At 56.0% G+C, this 18,839-nt stretch overlaps 2 protein-coding genes across 4 annotated transcripts in view; one reads left to right on the forward strand and one right to left on the reverse strand.

Annotated features, from left to right (window-relative positions):
• CRB3 (crumbs family member 3) overlaps positions 1 to 7,987 on the forward strand; it is a 9,036-nt gene extending 1,049 nt beyond the window's left edge. The window contains exons 1-5 of one of the 2 annotated variants that reach the window (XM_010828233.1): positions 2,486 to 2,618; positions 2,842 to 3,023; positions 3,986 to 4,074; positions 4,583 to 4,726; positions 5,065 to 7,987. In XM_010828233.1, the coding sequence (XP_010826535.1) occupies positions 2,942 to 3,023; positions 3,986 to 4,074; positions 4,583 to 4,726; positions 5,065 to 5,136 (387 nt within the window). In that variant the 5' untranslated portion in view covers positions 2,486 to 2,618; positions 2,842 to 2,941 and the 3' untranslated portion in view covers positions 5,137 to 7,987. Of the gene's footprint in view, positions 1 to 2,485; positions 2,619 to 2,841; positions 3,024 to 3,985; positions 4,075 to 4,582; positions 4,727 to 5,064 lie in introns of those variants that run through there. The other variant, XM_010828234.1, reaches the window with a different exon arrangement.
• Positions 5,550 to 14,993, reverse strand: DENND1C (DENN/MADD domain containing 1C). Of its 2 annotated transcripts, XM_010828232.1 has the most exons (23): positions 14,881 to 14,993; positions 13,986 to 14,050; positions 13,861 to 13,904; positions 13,659 to 13,708; positions 12,843 to 12,962; positions 12,693 to 12,762; positions 12,432 to 12,512; positions 12,279 to 12,344; positions 12,123 to 12,176; positions 11,900 to 12,010; positions 10,977 to 11,077; positions 10,825 to 10,870; positions 10,617 to 10,718; positions 10,402 to 10,527; positions 9,319 to 9,423; positions 8,460 to 8,550; positions 8,319 to 8,359; positions 7,775 to 7,846; positions 7,133 to 7,177; positions 6,955 to 7,062; positions 6,683 to 6,762; positions 6,328 to 6,535; positions 5,550 to 6,216 (listed from the first exon to the last, which is right to left on the reverse strand). In XM_010828232.1, the coding sequence occupies exons 1-23, from the start codon at positions 14,895 to 14,897 to the stop codon at positions 5,623 to 5,625; spliced, it is 2,397 nt and encodes a 798-aa protein (XP_010826534.1). In that variant the 5' UTR covers positions 14,898 to 14,993; the 3' UTR covers positions 5,550 to 5,622. The 2 variants fall into 2 exon arrangements, with proteins under 2 accessions (XP_010826534.1, XP_010826533.1); XM_010828231.1 differs by having other exon boundaries at positions 5,550 to 6,535.
• Between the last annotated feature and the right edge of the window lie 3,846 nt (positions 14,994 to 18,839).

Raw genomic sequence — 18,839 nt, forward strand, 5'->3', positions numbered from 1 at the left:
GGAGCTGGAGGGGGGAGGGTCAGGGACGCCCGGGTATTAGCACAACCGAGGATGCACCACCGGAGAAGGCAATGGCACCCCACTCCAGTACTCTTGCCTGGAAAATCCATGGACGGAGGAGCCTGGTAGGCTGCAGTCCATGGGGTCGCTAAGAGTCGGACACGACTTTCACTTTTTACTTTCATGAATTGGAGAAGGAAATGGCAAACCACTCCAGTGTTCTTGCCTGGAGAATCCCAGAGACGGGGAAGCCTGGTGGGCTGCCGTCTATGGGGTCGCACAGAGTCGGACACGACTGAAGCGACTTAGCAGCAGCAGCAGCAACAGCAGGGAACACCACATTCATTCTGGAAATGGAGTGGCTGGAGAGAGCAATATCTCACGTCTGGTTTCGTAGCTCCTTTTCTACGTGCCTCACTTTACCCTCTGCCCAAGGAGGCGAGGTAAGGAGATCTCGAGGACTGGGTTACGTAATCCCTTTCCACTTGACCTCCTGCCTCTACTAATTTTCATCAGGAACTAAAGTTCTCTTTTTTCCTAGACGTTCTCAAGGACCAACTCCGCGCCATCTAGGCCTGCAACAGCCCGCCCGCTCCAATCACATTCCCTACGCGGCCACTGAAGCACAATATCTAGCCGTGCTGTCATCCCGCCCGTGCGCCTCCTTTCTCGGTTCCACTCAGCCTGGGAAACGGAAGATCAACGCGCCGGGCGGCTTCAAAGTCGGTTTCCTATTGGCCAGAGCCGCAAAAGCTGCTCCCGCCCCTCCCGCCTCTCCCACCCACCTAGGCGGGGCCTCCCCACTGACCCAGGGCAGCCTTCGGCCCCGCGGCTCCTGGCTCTCCAGGAAGTCTTAAAGTGGCCCCGACCTGATCCGGACACCGAGAAAATTGCTCTCTCTGGACCTGCCTGGGGAGGAGTCCCAGGCGCGGTTGGGGATAAGGACGCGTAATTGGAGGCGGGGCCCCAGTCTGTCGCTCTCTGTGCACCTGCCGAAGGTTCCTCCCACTAGTTTCGGGCGCAGTTTCTCGATTCACCATTAGGGGGAGGGGCGCCCAGGCCTTTTGACAGCGAATAATAATAATAGCTAACGTTGATTCATTGCGTTGTACAAGCCTGGTCTTTTACTCACTTCTCGCGTCGTCTTCTCTAAAACCCTAAAACGTAGGTGGGACTGGCTTTCGCACTTCACGGATGAGGAAATAGGAGGTTAAGCCGCTCACCCCAGTCCATATGCCCAGGAAGGGGCAAAGCAGAGATTTAACTAGACCTGGGATTCTTACCCATCGTTGATCTATGACCTGGAAGGGATTAATTTTCCCTTAACCATAACTCTTCACTGTAGAGTCCGCAGGATGAGGTCGTCTTATCACCATCGTCCTTTATCCAAAGATACAGCCGAGAGGGCAATATGGCTCCCTGGCAATATGCCCAGATAGGTGTGCTCTAACAGGTGTGTTCCAGACAAAGCCTCTTATAGAGGGTCTCTTCACAGACGTTTTCATTCACAGATGGCCCTTGCAGGTGCCCTGCAACATAGGGGGATACAGATATTTTCCCACGGAGATGTCCCAAACAAACGGTTTCTCACAGGTGCATCCTTGACAGATGGACCTCAGTACACACGAGCCCCCCTCAGATGTGCTTCTGTTAGAGTGCCCCACGCAGGCGTGCTCAGATCTCCCTCTCACATGAGCTCAGTTCTACGCAGCTGTCCCTCCTGCAAGGTTGTTTCCTCCACCTCATAGGTATGTGTCTCAACAGGTATTCCTCCACCCAGGAATGCGTTACACAGCCTCCGCCACCACAGGTGTATTCCATTTAAATATCCATCCATATGAGGCTTTTTCATATAACGGGGTCCCCTACAGGCGCACTTCAATGCAGGTGTGTCTTGTACAGGTGTTTCTAATGTCTTTCCACACGGCAATTCCTCCTGCAAATCTTGTTCATTTCATAGGTGAGCCATGCAGATGCATTCCCAAAACAGATGTGCCCCGCGCCACAGTGCCTCAGCCAGGTGTTTAACATGCAGGTGTGTTCTCTACAGCTGTTTTCCCCACAGGCAGGCTTCCATTCAGCTATACTCCAAATAGATGTGTTTCAAGGCAGATGTGTCCCTCGGCGTTCTTACAGATCCGTGCAGATGTCTTCTTTAAACCTAAGCTCTCATGCAGGTGTGTGCCACATAGGTGTTTTTTCCTTAGAGGCTCCCCATCCCGGTCTGCCCAAGACAGGAGTGCTTCACACACCGATGTTTCCATGCCCTGTGTTTCCACACCTGGACAATTCTACAGGTGTACCTGCAGTGCAGGTGAGAGGCCCCTTTTACACCTGCGCGCTTACACTTCTTTTTATGCCTTCGGATTGTAGGATTGGGTTCCCGTTACAGGTGCGTCCGCGGCGCGGCCCCGCCCCCTCTAGGCCCCGCCCTCTCATCTAGGCTCAGGTGCAGAAGCCGGAAGTGCGCTCCCCTCCCAGGTGAGTGACTAAACTTTCCGGGTCACGTGAGCGGGCGGAGCTGGAACTGTGCGACCCAGCCACTGACCGACGTACTGAGGGTTCGAGCGAAGGACCGGCATCCAGACCCAGAGCGAGGTCGAAGGTGCCCGGACCAGGTAAGGAGGCAGGTCGTGCGGCTGGGCCTGCCGCCCCCTCCCCTCTTCCCTCCTCTTCCCCTTTCCCTAGCCCAGGAACGCGCCGCCCCGAGTTAAGCTTTAATCTCTGACCTCTGGCGGCGGGGCGGGGCGGGACTTGCGGGTGGCCAGCACGGGTCGCCCCTCCCAGGGGCCTGTGCCTGGATCCGGCCCCCTCCCCCACGCCCTGGCCTTTCTCCTTCAGCTCCCAGGTGCGGGGTCGAAGGTACCCCCAGCCGGAGATGCGGTAGGAGCGGCCCCCGCGACAAGCCCCTTCCCTGTGCCACCAGCCTGTCACCCGGCCCATGGCGAGCCAGAGCCTGGAGCCGCTTCTGGCGCTCGGCCTGCCACTGCTGCTGGCCCGCTGGGGCCGGGTCGGGGGGCAAGGTAGGTACCGGTCCGGGACGCTGGGGGTCTGGGCTCTGAAGAGCTATGTCCCTGGAACACGGAGAGGTCAAGAACCCAGGTGCAGGCATGTGATGCCTTGGGAGCCGGAGTCGATAGAGTCAGAGCTGGAGGGTTAGAATTTCTGTGTCCTTCCGAATTGGAAGGTTGGAGTTGGTCTAGGAGAATTCCTGAGTTGGGTGGAATTGTGAGCTGCTGGGAGAGGAGGCCTGCGGGCCGGAGTCTCAGTAAGGTTGAGGACTCTGGGAAATGCGAATCAGGAGGAAGCCTGCCTGGGGCTTCAGGCCCAGGTTGAGCAGACTGGCCTGAGGTCTGGACCCTGCCTTTTTGCCCTCTATTCTAGTTTCGGGTGCCTGGGGGGAGGTGTGTGAGTCAGACACTCCGGGGAAATACGGGATCCGCCCAGCTCCTTAAGGGCTGAGGGAGGGCCGGGGAGGTGGGTTGTCGAGGTGGGGAAGGGTTGGGTTTCCAGACACTATCCATTATAATAGCCCCCAACTCAGTGCAAACTGCAAACTGCTGTTGGTTGATTACTCGCTGCTGGGCTACCAGGGGTGGGGGTCCCCAGAGAAGCAAAATCAGTGAGGCCATCCCCTTCATGGAGGGTACCCACAGAATGAAAGACTCAGAAGGGCAGAGTTCTAGTGAGGGGAAATGCCCAAGGATGATGAAGATGTTTCCAGATGGAAAGGAATAGATGGGGGTTCATTTATCTTCTCTGGAGCTTCCCAGATGGCTCAGCAGGTAAAGAATCCACCTGCCATGAAGGAGCTGTAGGTTCGATCCCTGGGTTCGGGAAGGTCCCATGGAGGAGGAAATGGCAACCCACTCTAGTATTCTTGCCTGAAAAATCCGGTGGACAGAGGAGCCTGGCAGGCTATACAGTCCATGGGGTTGCAAAGAGTTGAACATGACTGAGCAACTTAGCATTGTCTTCTCTACAGTTTCCCCAGCAGTTTCTACGACCTGGTCCACAAGTGTGAACACCACCACTACGCCCTCTGGCCCCAGCCCTGGTTCCAATGGAGGCCTGGTGAGTTGAGTGGGGAGGGTGGTGTATAGGGGAGGAGGGCGGAAGGGATTTTATTGAGGAGTCCCTCAGGTAGCAGATGGGAGGGCCTAGACTTTCAGGGATGACTGGTTGGGTTTGGTGGGGGGAGGCATTGGAGAACCCTATGGGAGAGATCAGAAGGCCAACTCGGCAAATGGGGAGACCAAGAATGCCTGGAAGGGAGTGAGCAAGAATACCCTGCCTGGCAAGGTCAGGAGCCCCCTGTGCCTCTCAGGCAGGGGGAAGGGGGAGCTAGAAGCTTAGGTGTGGCAGGCACTTGGAAGGAGGACCCCAGACACAGCAGGTGGAAGAGCCCAGGAGCCCAGGTATGATAGATGGGGATCAGGAACCCTGGGGGAAGGAACCCAGTCACCCAAGGTGGCAGGTGTTGGGGGAGGGGATTACCATCCCTAGAGGCTTCTCCGGGTCAGGGGGTGGACAGGATGTCCAGATTCAGGGGTAACTCACACACATCCCCCCTCCCCCACAGTCACAGGAGGCCACCACCGCCATCATCGTGGTTTTCTCTCTCCTGGCTGCCGTGCTCCTGGCTGTGGGTCTGGCCCTGCTGGTGCGGAAGCTACGGGAGAAGAGGCAAACGGAGGGCACCTACCGGCCCAGCAGTGAGGAGCAGGTGGGTGCCCGAGCTCCACCGCCCCCCAATCTCAAGCTGCCGCCTGAGGAGCGGCTCATCTGAAGGCTGGGGCTGGCCGCAGCCACCAACACTGCTCAGGACTGCCCGGCACTCGCTCTCTCACAGCCACCGAGACACCGGCCTCTGATGGTTCCGGAGGACTTGGGGGGCCGCGGGGCACCTGCCGGGCGGGCTCTGCGAAGCATGCCGCCTCTGCTTGACTCTGCCTGCAGTTGGGGTGCCAGGGCTGGGGACCCACCTCCTCGCTTGCTGCACCATCGGTTATCTGTCCCGCTGCCGCACAGGCCCGACACTCCCCCCCTCTCCTTTCCTTTCAGTTCTCCCACGCAGCTGAGGCCCGGGCTCCCCAGGACTCCAAGGAGACGGTTCGGGGCTGCCTGCCCATCTAGGTCCCCTTCCTCTACCCATCACCCTTCCTGGTTGTGTGACCTTGGGGGAAGGCAGAGCCCTCTCTGGGCAATCAAACCCACCCAGTGCTTAACAATAGACGGGAAGAAGGTGCTTCTAAGACTGTGCCTTTGATGGCAGGGGACACTGAGGCTGCTCATTTTACACATATATCTATATAGTGGTGATGAGATATTATAAGACCTTCCTGTGGGCTGGTAGGAGTAGGAATTAGCCTAGATGAAGGAGACTCCTACAGGGCACATAGGCTGTTGGAGGGCCCTAGGGGCTGGGAGGGCTTCCTGGAAGGGAGGGGCTTTTAGCTTCACCTAAGAGCCAGCCTGAGGTTGCCTCTGGAGGGGAGGTGGTGAGTGGTGTGGGTTTCTGAGCAAAAGAGGGCTCCCAGATAAACTCGTCAGGAAAATCCAGCTTTGGGCTCTTGAGGCTTTATTAACAAGGGGCCAGAGTCTCTCCCAGATCCTTGGTCCTTAACCTTCAAAACACTTTTTAAGCTCAGCGACTCTGGGCCCGCTCCTGGCCTGGGGCTCCTGCCAGTTGTTTGCAGGTGCAGCTGGGGACCTGGGGGCTTCTGGCTCCTCGAGGGGCTGGAGGTGAACTGCGAGCAGGCCCTCTGAAGGTGAGGCTCCGGGGTTCTCTGAGGAACCCGGATCCGAGACAGAATCAAGGGCTTGGGATGTCCAGGTAACACCCAAGTTGGGCTCAGGTCGGGGGCTTTCTGGAGGGCTGGGCTGGCTGGGTGCTGCCAAGAGCTGGGAGCAGGGGTCCTCCTGGGCTGTGGGATCTTCAGTTGCTTCATGGGGAGGGGAGAAGTGGGGAGGCTGGGGCTCTGTGGGAGAGGATCCAGGGTCCCCTTTGCTGCTGGGGTCTGCAGAAGCTGTCAAAGACTGGGATGGAGACTCAATTTCTGGGCCAGTCTCTGAGGGCAGTTGGCAAGTGGGGTGCTTCCCGGAGCTTGTGGCATCCAAAGGCTGAGGGGTGTGCAGAGGCAGCAAGGACAGGTGCTGGGGCTCTGGCGGTTTGTCATCATCCGCTTGCCAACTCGATCTTCCCGGTATGTCAGGCTGGGTAGGGGTGGGAGATGGGCAGGTTGCTGGCCTTTGGATGAAGCAGGTGCTGGCAGGTTGGATGGACAAATGGGGAAGGACTGCGGGGCCGGGGAGTGGGGCTCTCACCAGGCTGAGGCAGCTGTCCAAGTCCTCTCTGTGGCAGCAGTCTAAACTCTGGCTGGGCCGCAGGCTACCAGTCCGCGTGGCTCTCGTGCTCAGGCTGTCCAATATCTCACTTAGCAAATCCAGTTCTTCTCCAGACCCCAGGAAGTTGCCATCCAGCGCTTCCTCTGCCCACGGGTCCTGAGCATCCTCTGGGCTCAGGGAGGGTGTCCTGGGTGAGGATGGACAGCCTCAGGTTCCTGCCCCAGACCAGCTGCCCTGAAGTGTCTGGAGTCTGGGGACCCACTTTCCCATCAGTCTTGGCCCCCACTTCCAACACTACCCACCCCCCCGCCAACCCCCTGCCTTGGAGTCTTACCTCTCTTCCAGGGACTCAGGAGGTTTCTCTTCCAGCCTAAGTCTCCTGCTGGGGCGACTCCTAGGGCGAAGGGGCCGATTCTGCAAAGGACACATTTGGGGGCTGGGGGCAGGGCCTCAGGAGCTACAGAACTGGGGGGCTCTGTGAATGGGGGATGGTGTGGGCACCCCATTTTGGGGTAGTTGAGATGTCTGGTTGGAGGCAGGGAAGGAGAGAAGGACGTGGTGATAATTCCAGGTGTGTGCATTGGCACTAGGTGGGACGGGGCTTACCTGTCCAAAGTGCTGGGTGATAGGCAGGCGCTGCTGCAGGCGATCTGAGCGGCTGGTGAGGGAAGGGGCCCTCAAGGAGCCCCCCCTCTGCAGGCCAGAGTCCCCTTCCTAGGAAGAGGGTGGGTAAGCCAGGAACTGCTTCCCCCCACTGTCCCCTGGCATTGGCCACTGACTTTACCTTGTACATGAGAAGACTCTGCATACCCTTCAAGCCGCTCTTTGCCTATGGAGGAACCGAAAGAGTGATTTGACACCGGCATTTGAGAACCAGGCCCTCCACCCCTGAGGCCAGATTCATCTCCCCATCTGCTCATGGGTGACTCAAAATACATTCAGAATCCCCCTGTACCAGCTAAGGCGTCAATACAAACATGCCTCTTTGACTAATACAAAAGGAATATTCCCTGAGGAGATAACCCCCAAATGAAACAGGCAGCGGCAAAGCCGGAACGCTGTAAAAAGTCCGTGTTCAAAAGCCGAGCAAAGAATAAAAATTCAACAGACGGTTCCAAGCTGCGGGAGCCGGTCCCAGGAAACTTTTGGATTTGGGAGAAAAACAAAACACTAAGCGTGGAAGCAGAAATGTTAGTGTCTAAGAAGGAATACCCCAAGATGTTTGCCAGAGTCCTGGTGATCATTTTTAAATAGGAAAGACGATCTGACAACCGTGAAAGAACACAGTCAATGGAAAATAAAAGTAGGAAACATTGCAACTGGTTTAACTGCTGGTTCAGTTCTGATAAATTGTCCTCTAAACGGAAGGTTAAAACATCCTCTGGCTTGGTCACCCTGGTAACTGGTCTGTCCACCCCAGCCTCACCGAGCGGTACATGTTCCTGACAGCTGGTTGGGTCTTGGCCTTGACGGAGTGCAGAAGGGCACCACCACCTTTCTGTGGAGAGAAAGCCAAGGCAGAGAGGCATAGGCATATCCTAGACCCCACCTGCCCACCTGGGCTGTGTGTTGCTGGAAAAACCCTTTTTCCTCTCTGAATCTTCTTTTTTATTAAATTAAAAAACTGAGTTATAATTTACATACCATACAAGTCACTTGCCTTACTTGCGCAACTCAATGATTTTTGGTAGGTTTACAGTAGTTGCATAACTATCACCATAGGCATAGAGGTTTTTTGTTTGTTGTGTGTATTTTGTGTGTGTGTGGTATGTTGGATTTTAGTTCTCTGACCAGGGGTCAAACTCCCCTGCCCTCTGCGTTGGAAGCGCGGAGTCCTAACTGCTGGACTGCCGGGAAAGTCCCTCTCCCTGAGTCTTGATTTTTTTCACCTCTTTCTATAAATGGGCATAGTGAGGGTGGCTATGGGTTTAATTTAATCCTGTGATAAACACTAAAAGTGGTATTACTACCTTCAGGTTGTCTGCCCAAAGCTGGTAGGAGCGGAGTGTCCCTGCAGAGAAGAGAGCAGAGAGCATAGCATCTTCAGGGTGGTTGGGCTTAGGTGGGGGTGCTGGTGGGGTGGAGGCTCTGAGGCCAGGTGCCGAGCTTACCTGAGGAAGCCCCACTACAAGTGATCTCCTGTTCGAAGAGGTCTGAGAAGCCTTCACCCGTGTTCAGCTTCTCCAGTCGGCCTTCGATGAACTGGGGGTGTGGGAGAAACAGGAAATCAGGGTGCCCCAAACATTAGAATGCAAGTTCTAGGGATCTACTCCTATCAAGACAGAAGACATCCTTGGCCCCACCCTTCCCCAACATGAGGCCCCAGGAGTCTGGAGCCCATCTCAGCAAGTCAGAGGTCCACCCCTCCCCACCCCAAGTCAGGATCTGTCTTCAGGGACCAGACTCTGTCGCTCACAGGGTCGGAGAAGTAAGATTGCCACTCCACACATGCCTGCCTCCTCTCAGTGACCCTGGGAAGAGGTCGACTCCACCTCCAGGGACCCTAGAAGCCAGTTCGCCCTGAAGGACACTAAAGTTCATCCAACTTTCTTCCCAGAACCCAAAAGTCCGGTTCCACCTCCCCCTCCCCTCATCCCTGGGGTCCAAAAGGCCGGCCTGCCTCCCCTCCCCGCAAAGGGAGTCTGACATGAACCTCCATCCTCGATCCAGGAGGCCCCCGCGTTAGGACTCAATAATTTGGTTCCAGCCCAATCTCCTCAGGGACCTAGAAGTAAAGCTTATCCCTAGGAACTCAGATCAGGGGGCTTCCATTTTTAGAGACCCAAGAATTCATGTCTCTCCCACCCCGGAGACCCTGGAGTGGGGGATCCGGCAGGGCCAACTCTCTCCCCGCCGGGTGAACCCAGGCGTCCATCCCTCCAGCCCCGGCTCCGCCCTCTGGGATGCGCGCACCAGCGCCCCTAACCCCGCCCCTCCGGCCTCAGCCCCGCCCCCAAGGCTCTGGCCCACCTGTTTGAACAGCTGCAGGTGCACAGCCCGCCGGTGGAAGGCCTGCAGCGGCGCCCCGGGTTTCTGGGCCAAGAAGGCTTCTTCACTGAAGGTGACAGGCTGGCCCTGGAAGAAGGACTCGAATTCTAAGCTCCTCGCGGCTCTCCTGGATCCCTTATTCTGCCTTCCTTATTCTACTGTCCATCTGTGTAGCTAACATTGATGGAGTGCCTCTGTGTGCTTGAACTCCATCAGGACTTCATGGGCAGCAGGGAGGACCTGGGCTTTTACCCGGAGGCGGGTGGCAGATGGGACCTGACTCATGCTCCTAAGTGACCTCTGGCGGTTGCGAGGAGGTCAGACTATGGAGCGCGGGGGTGAGAACCCGGAGAGGGGACTTACAGTGACTCGATGAGAGCGCTGATTCAGGCAACAAACAAACAAGAGGGGCCAGAATGGAGTGGAGACAGAGGAGGAGGAGAAATGGACAGTGTCCGGCTGAGTTCAGGGGCAGAGCTGACTGGAACATCAGATTCTCAAATGATGGAACTCTCTGACAACCTTTTTATAGAACAGTTGTGAGAAACTGTGGGTAGGGGTGAGGAGGGTGTCAGGGTTGAAAGTCAGCAGATCAAAGCCCTGGCTTCAACACCCGCCTGCTGTGGGTTTTCTCCAAGCCTTGTTTTTTTCACATGTAAACTGGGACCATAATAGTATCCCTCTCATTGTATTGTTATGAGCATTGAGATAATGACAGCAACTGTAAACCTCGCGTTTATCTATTGCGATGTGCCAAGCACTGTCCGAGCATTTCAGACACATATACCCACCTTTTTGGGTGGGTACTGTTGTGGTCCCATTTTACAGATGAGCAAACAGAAGCGCTAGAGAAGGAAATGGCAACCCACTCCAGTACTCTTGCCTGGAGAATCCCATGGACAGAGAAGCCTGGAGGGCTATAGTCCATGGAGTGGCAGATAGTCGGACACGACTGAAGTGACTTAGCACGCAAATGGAAGCTCAAAGTAAGCACTCCATAAAAACTGGGTATTATTATCCTGCAGGCACCCACGGGGCTGCTCCCTTCTCATTCCTGCTACTCACCGGGCTGCAGACGAGAGCATCGCGGTACCCTCCGAAGAGCAGGGCCTGGGCTTTGAGGAAGAGACGGGACACCCCTTCCCCAGGGGCCAGCGCGACCTTCCTTAGCCGCAGCCTCAGTAGAGACACCTGGGGGACAAGGGGGCAGCGCTGAGCGGGCAGGTGCTGAGCCTCGCCTACCGGATGTGGCAGGAGGCTGGGGAGCGGGTGACACTGACCACGTCTGGGGGCAGCGCCTGCACATCGTCGAAGGGTGTCTCCAAGGTATTGGAGTCGACGTTCAAAATCACGACGTCCTCCAGGGCTTTCTCCCGCACTCTCTGCATTGGAGAGTCGGAGGGGGTGGCCGCTCAGGGCCCGAGGATCTCGGGCGGGGAAGGGTACACACTCCGCCCGCCCGTGCCTTCCAGGCCCGCTCCCGCTTACCTCAGCGAGACTGGCGTGCACTCCGATGAGGTAGGGCATAGGCGCGCTGTGGACGACCGAGGGGGCCCGGTCACGCAGGCGCCGTCCCCGGGTCCCCAGGACCCCAGGCTTCTTCCCCAAGCCCTGCTCCCTCCCCAGGCCCCGACCCTCACCAGCAGTAGTCCAGTAAATGCGGCGGCAGCGTGGGGATCAGCACGTGCTCCCAGTGCATGGGATACAGGAGAGCGCAGGACGCGTGGACACAGGAGGTCAGCTGGGGACGGGTGGAGGGGACCTTGGAGTCAGAGCCTGGACTCCCAGCTTCAAGGATTCCTCGCTGGGACGGTGGCTCCCCCGACTTCATTTCTCACGTCCTCTGTCTCCTGTCTCCCTCCACCCCTTTCCTCAGCGAATACTGGATAAGAAGTGAAAACTGAAATACTTTCACGTGAAGGCCAATAATTCTGCAAATTACAGTGTTGGCGGCTGGTGGTGCCAGGACTCGGCACGTGCTAGTCTCTTTCTCTCTAGGGGGCGAAGCTAATATTCAGCTCTCCGGATCACTCTCTTTAGGGGTAGGACAGCGACCCAGCCCACCAACCCCATCCTGAAAGAATTAGAACTAGGATTGAGCTGGACCTGGTCTCGCCTCTAGGGGTGGAGCAACGGTTAGCCTCACTGACCCCACCCCTAAAGAGGTGGAGCTAGAATTCAGTCCCTCCCTGGTCCCGCCCCTAGCAGTGGGGCCAGCATGCAGCCTCCATTTCCCCTGTCCTTCCTCTCTAGGGGCGGAGCTAGAATTTAGGCCTCCCTGCGCTCACCCTTTGGGGGGCGGAACCAGTCTTGTTCCGGCCCGTAGTGGGTGGAGCCTGGACTCAGCGCACCAAAGCCAGACTATACAGCATCCCCCTCGGATTTCCCCCAAGAAGGTGGAACCAGGGTTCAACGCAACCATGACCTTCAAAGGCGCAGAGCCAGGACTTTGTCCTCGGGTCTCGCCTAGTGGGGTTAGAGCTAGGAATCCGCCCCGGTTGTCCCGCCCCGAGAGGCCAAGCGAAGCCTCTGTCCCTCCCTGGCCCGGCGACCCCCGCCTCACTGTGCTCAGTTTGCTAGACGTGAGCAGGACCCTTCGCTCTGCTAGGAGGGCGGCGAACAGTCCCACGATGTTCTCGTCGGTCACCGCCACCACCAGCTCCGTTAGGTTCCTCTGAAGAACAGAGAGAGACGCTGGACACGAGGGACCACAGGATCTCACAGCCCCCTCCTGGTTTCTGGACCTCTACCCTCCCCCAGAGCTCCCTCCCGGGGTCTCCACTCACGTTCTCAGGAATGGATGGCAGGCGGCTGGAGTCGGGAGCCACGAAGCAGGAAAGCTGGCGGGGGATTGGGGGAATGGGGAGAGGGAGAGGACCGATCAGTCAGTGGATTGTCCTCACGGGGATCCCAACCTTCCAGGGTTCCCCATCTCTGCTCACCGACATGTTCTTCCCAGGGACAGGGGACTGCAGGCCTTCTGCACTGGCAATCCTCACTCCACTGCCCTGGGGGAGAGATGTACGGTGTACTCCTCAGGGCCTGGGTGCAGCCTATCCTGCCACCGGAGGTCCGCCGCCTCCGAGGGTACTCACCAACTCCAGACCTACTGAGGCCTGGGTCCCAGGAAGGGGCTGCTGCAGCAGATTTAGAAGAAGTTCGTCCACCTCTGAGACCTGAGTGGGGGTGGGATATCTGAGCCAGGACGTGGGTTGGGGACTCTGAGGGTCTTGACTCAGGCTGGATGGTCTGGGAGGAGTCAAGGGGCCCAGGTCAGGCTTGGGAGGCTAAGGGCTTGGGTGGTGGTGGGGCAGGGGGCTGGGACTCCTGCAGAAATCACGGAGGGTTGGTCTCACTTGGTCTTGAGCCAGGAGGTCCCCCACTGTGTTCAGCAGCTTGTAGAACACCTCAAACCAAGGCAGGTGGCTATGGAGAGTGGACACAATTTCCATGGAGTGCCCCTGGGCAGAGTCCCCAACCCCCACCCCATGACCTAGCTCCCACACCTGAGGATACAGAGACAGCTGAGAGCACCAGCCCGCAGGCGGCAGAAACCAAACCTGCGGGTGCCGGTCAGATCTGTGAGCGCGAAGGTGAAATGCTGTACAGCGGTGCTGGGGGTCTCCCTGGGAGCAGGAAAGGCTCTCAGAGACCTGGGCATCCCACCCCTGTGAACCCCCCTCCCCTCCATGCCCCTGGCAACGCTCCTCATACTGTGTCCATCAGTCTGGAGCCCTGGGCATATAGGTCCCTACAGGGTCCTTGATTCTCTGAGTCCCTGGATCCCTCAAGTTCCTGGTTCTCTGAGTCCCTGGATCCCAAAGCCCCTGAATCTCCAAGCCTCTGGGTCCCTGAGCCCCTGGGTCCCTCAGTCCCTGGATCCCCTCAGTCCTTGGATCCCCTCAGTCCTTGGATCCCTAAGGCCCTGGGTCCCTGAGCTCCTGGGTCTCTGAATCCCTGAGTCCGTGGTTCCCTGAGTCCCTGGATCCCTGAGCCCCTGGGTCCCCGTGTCCCTGGATCTCTCAGCCCGAGGCCCTGGGTCCCTGAGGCCCTGGGTTCCTGGACCCTTGGATCCCTGGGCCCCTGGATCCCTGGGCCCCTGAATCCCTGGGCCTTTGGAACCCTGAGTCCCTGGGTAAATGAGTCCCTTTGTGTATAGGTCACTATTTGTCAAATTCCCTGGGTGTCTGAGTCCCTAGGCCCCTGAATCTCAGACCCCTGGGCATATGAGCTCTGCTATCTGAGTCTCTGGGTGTTTGAGTACTGAGGGTCCATGAGAGGTCTGGATCCCTGGGTCCTCGGGTGTCTGCTTCCTTCCATACCTTTCCACATCAAAAGGGAAGCAGAATTTAGGCACCATCTGCATAGACTCCTGGGGATGGAGAGAAGCACACACTGCTTGGCCACTCAGCTTGGGCCCCACCGCAGAGCTCCCGGCGGTGGTCTGTGGTCCCAGACATTGGGGCCCCTCCCCCAGGGGAACAGGCCCTGGCCCCGGGAGAAGAAAGGAGCCAGCCTGCATACCTGGTCCTGGAAGTCTGGGGGGAACTGCCGCAGGATGGGGGGATCTGCACGGAAAATGAGCCACTAAGTTCAGGGTCCCAGGCCCACCCTCCGTCTCCCCTCCCCCAGCAATGGCCCCGACTCACCTTCCTGCAGGGAGGCAGGGTAGGCTGCTTCGAAGAACCAATCAAACAGGGCAGGGGGACCCCCTCTGTGGGACAGAAAAGGGTTTAGTGGGTCCAGGGACTTGCTTGTGTGTGTGCCTGCACATGTGCGTGACTGTGTCTGTGTGTGTGTATGTGTGTGTGTGCGTGATTCTATACTGTGTCTGCCTGAAAAGATCTGACTCTCCAGGTAAGACTGTGTGTGTGTGTGGCCGAGCCAGTATACCCCCCTCTTCTTGCATAGCCGGTCGGGTCACTGGGCATATGTGCGAGGCCCTGCCCCAAGACTTCATGGGGCCCTGGGGACTGATCCCAGGTTTCCTATCCAAGGAAAGAGGGCAGTGTGCCCTGATCCTCCTGGGAAGCCTGCAGTCTCTGCCTTCCTCCCCTGGCCCTCTCCCCACACCCACCGTGCAGAGGCTTCGGAGACAGAGAAAGAGGATGGGAGGGAGTGCAGACACACTGTCCCAAACATGGGGACCTCCTCACGCTGAGCTTCATCCTCACACTGACATAAATCCCACACAATCAGTCACACACACACATGGACACACAGAGTCCCCCTTCCCCCACTGCTGGCCCCGGAAGCCAGACTCCCCATCACTGAGATGTAGCAAAAGGCACACGCTCAGAGCAACAAACTTAATCATACAGAGGGAGAGGGAGAGAGAGACGGGGGAAAGTCCCAGATTGGCCTGAGTGTGCCTGAGAGCAGAGTCCATACTGTAGGCCAGCTGAGTCCTACTCTGATTCCAGCCACCTGCCCCTGTGACTCACGGTCCCTCCCCGGCCTGCCCCAGCCTTGCTCCCCTCAGCCCCAGCCCAGGCCTGGTCTGGGAATCTTGGTCCAGAGGATGGGAGAGGGGGCAGCTCTTACTCGGCTGTGGATCCCATGGTCCCTGGAGGGCTGGCCCAGCGGGACCCTTTCCCCAGGGGTCCTGGGGGCCTGTGCTTTCTTGGGGCTGGGCCCTGAGCCGCCTCAGCTTCCTGTGTGGCTGAGAGAGGAAGTTTAACGGGTGACGTCCCCAGAGGAAGGCTCCTGCCCCCACCCACTGTGAGAGACCCAGGCGTCTTGCCTTCTAGCCTTCCGCAGGATGGGTGGGCAAGAGGTCTGTAGGCTCAGAGGCCAGATCCCCTGCCAGGCCTGCCAGGATGGGCCACGTGTGGACCCCACCATTACATCCAAGCCTTCCCTTCTCTGTAGCAGCCCAGGACTCACAGTTTGCCTAAAATGCTTCCTCTTCTCTTAACTCTTTTCCCTTTGGTCCATCTGCACTGGCCATTCCTCATGGGACCGCCAGAGGGAGCCAGGATGGAGAGTGGACACGGGGGTGGGGGGGCACAAGGAAGGTGGATGGACAGCAGACAGAACACAGGCACCAACAGGCAACACACAATGGCCAGGAAGTGACCAACACAAACAGGCCAGCACAGTCACAGACTGCAGGCAGACACAGAGATACCCAGTTGTAAAGGCAGCACGTAGTCACAGACACAAAGTGACGAGCACAGAGGGACAACACATACATAAAGAAGTCCTTGTCCATCCAGACGACAGGCGCAGGGGGATAACACACAGGTTGCACCCAGCGAACAGTTCCAGACAGAGACAACAGACACACACACAGAGACCACAGTTGTCGAGACAAATGGAATATCAGAGAAACAGAGCCAGACAAGAGACCGAAATGCACAGGGCACAGATGCAGAGCAGTAACAAAGGGACAGACACGGTCAGGGCTCAACCTCAAGTCAGATTCATAGCCGGACATAGTCACACACACAGAGAGACACACAGCAGTGTTGCGTGTCAGAGACACACAGTGTCAGAGACACACCCAAGCAGTGTTGCAGACTGAAAAACAGACAGACACCTGGGACAGTTGTCATGTTGAAAAACAAAAATCAGTAGACACACTTGAAAGCACCAAGGCAGGAGACATTTATGGTCATGCACATACATGCAAAATCCCACAGACAGGGACTTCCCTCGTGGTCCAGTGGCTAAGAATCCACCCTCCCAAAAGCAGAAGGCTTGGGTTCAATCCCTGGTCAAGGAACTAGATCCCACATACCGCAACTAAGAGTTTGCATGCCACAATGAAATGCAGTGCAGCCAAATGAAATGAATATAAATATTTAAAAAAAAATTCCACAGAGTCAAAATGCTGCAGAGTTTTCAAGACTCCTCGGCTCCCTGCAAGATGTTGAGAATGTCTGTGTGGATGGAGGCGTGCATTTCCACGAGTCCACATGTGACCTGGTGTGGCTTGGGGTATCTGGGGTTGAACACGGTGTCCGTGTGCCTGTAGAATTTGTGTCTACTCCATCAGGCTGCGTGAGAATGTGGATGACTGGGGATTTTCCTTCTGTGCCTGTCCACATGACTGTGGGTGCAAGGGTATTTCCACTCTGGGTGGTGGGGGATAATAGTGCATAAGCGTATGAACACACACAGAGATATATACATACAGACACAGCCCTCCAAGGCTTCCAGCCAAGATGTATATGGATGAGGCTGATCACAGCTCGGTCCCCTCTTTCTCTCCAAGGGGAGCTGGGTCCCAGCCAGGGCTGGGGATCAGGGGTACAAAATACTCGGGCCATCCCTCTCTGCTTCACCCTTTGGGGCCTTGCTATAGATTGCATATTTATGGGGCTCCTTGAATTTATATTGTGAATCTCTCTCTTTTTTTTTTTTTTTTTGGTGTGAGGAACCAGGCTTGATGGATCCTAGTTCCCTGACCGGGCACTGAACCCAGGGCCATGGCAGTGAAAGCTCGGAGTCCTGACCACTGGACAACCAGGGAACTCTCAATGCTAAATCTTAACCCCTAGGGTGGTGGTATTAGGAGGTGGGGAGTGGGTCTTTGGAAAAATAATTACATCATGAGGGTGAATCCCATGAATTGGATTAGTCTCCTCTTAACCCTGAATATTCATTAGAAAGACTGAAGCTGAAAGCTCCAATATTTTGGCCACCAGATGTGAAAAGCCGACTCGCAGGAAAAGACCCTGATGCAGGGAAAGGTTGAGGGCAGGAAGAGAAGGGGGCAACAGAAGATGAGTTGGTTAGATAGCATCACTGACTTGATGGACATGAATTTGCCCAAACTCTGGGAGATAGTGAAGGACAGAGAAACCTGGTGCACTGTAGTTCACAGGGTCACAAAGAATCAGAAACGACTTAGCAGCTGAACATCACCACCACCAACAAACTCATAAAGGAGATGCCAGAGAGATCCATTACCCCTGCCACCATGTCAGGACATGGCAAGAAGACTGCCATCAGCGAACCAGGAAGCAGGCTCTCATCATAACTTCTGGCACCTTGATCTTGGACTTCCAGTTTCCAGAACCATGAGAAAGAAATGTTTGTTATTGATAAGCCACCCAGTCCATGGTGTTCTGTTAACAGCTGGAATGAACTAAGGCATAGCCTTTGCAGAGATATTTCAAATCCTTCTTCATTTCTGGAATTCAGTCCCATGGGCAGATCCATTGGGGGTGGGAATGAGAGAGGAGCGCATGCTCCTTTGCGAAAGTGGGACCCCATCTGTCCTTGTTTCTGCATCTTTTTTTGGCTGTGCTGTGCAGCATGCATGATCTTAGTTCCCCGACCAGGGACTGAATCCGTGCCCTGTGCAGTGGAAGCATGGAGTTTTAACTTCTGAACCACCAGAGAATTCCCCTGTTTCTGCATTTGTATCATAAGCAAACATGGTGCTTGTTTCAGAGATCCCAGGAAGGTTCAGTGAGAGATTTCACGTGATATATTTAGTACAAAGTCACGCCTGAATCAAGCTTTTGGTATGTTCTGTCCATGATTAGGGGAGATGGGTCAGGGAATTGGTTAAGAGAATAATTTTGGAGTTAGAGATACTTGGGTTCTCTAACATCTAACATCTCTGTGACCTTAGGCCAGTCATTTGACCTCTCTGTATTAGTTTTGTCTGGCTATGTAATCTATCACCCTATAGTTTGTGGCTTAAAAGAACACACATTTAGGGACTTCCCTGGTGGTCCAGTGGCTAAGACTCTGCACTCACAGTGCAGGGGGCCTGGGTTCAATCCCTGGTCGGGGAACTGGATCCTGCATACCGCAACTAAGCAGTCCCATGCCACTGCTGAAGACCCCACGTGCCGCAGGGAATGTGCTACAAAGATCCTGACCTGACACAGCCAAATAAATAATAAATATTAAAAAAGCACACATTTATTATCTGAAAATTTCTATGGGGGCCAGGGCTCTGGACACAGCTGAGTCGGGTCCTGTACTGCGGGGTCTCTCTGCTGTAATAAGGTATCAGTTGGGCTGTGGTCCCTTCTGATGCCTCAACCAAAAAAGGATCTGCCTCCAAACTCACGGTGGCTGTTGGCAGGAGTCAGTTTATTGTGGACGGAGCACCCCAGTTCCTTGCTTGGCTGTTGACCAGAGGTTACCCTCAGGTTTTGTTTTGTTTTTTTTTGCCATGGGGACCTTCCCAACCTGCTTCTTGCTTCCCCACAACAAGCAAGTTGAAAAGGCAATAGAGAACTCATCAAGGCAGAAGTCACAGGCTTTCGTAAACCAGTCTCAGAAGGAGCATCCCATCACCTTTGTCATATCCTGTTGAGCAGAAGAAATCTCCGGGTCCAGCCTGTGCTCAGTGGGAGGGGAGAACACAAGGGCGTGAACAGGGAGACAGGCATCATCGAGGGTCATCTTAGAAGCCACCTTCCACCTTCCCTGTGTCTTTGTTTTCTTGCTTTATCTTTAAAATAATAAAAAAAAAAAATTAGGGACTTCCCTGGTGGTCCAGTGGTTAAGAATCCATCTGGCAATGCAGGGGATGA

Source organism: Bison bison, unplaced genomic scaffold (genome assembly GCF_000754665.1).
Source record: "Bison bison bison isolate TAMUID 2011002044 unplaced genomic scaffold, Bison_UMD1.0 scf7180017864492, whole genome shotgun sequence".
Lineage (NCBI taxonomy): Eukaryota > Metazoa > Chordata > Mammalia > Artiodactyla > Bovidae > Bison > Bison bison.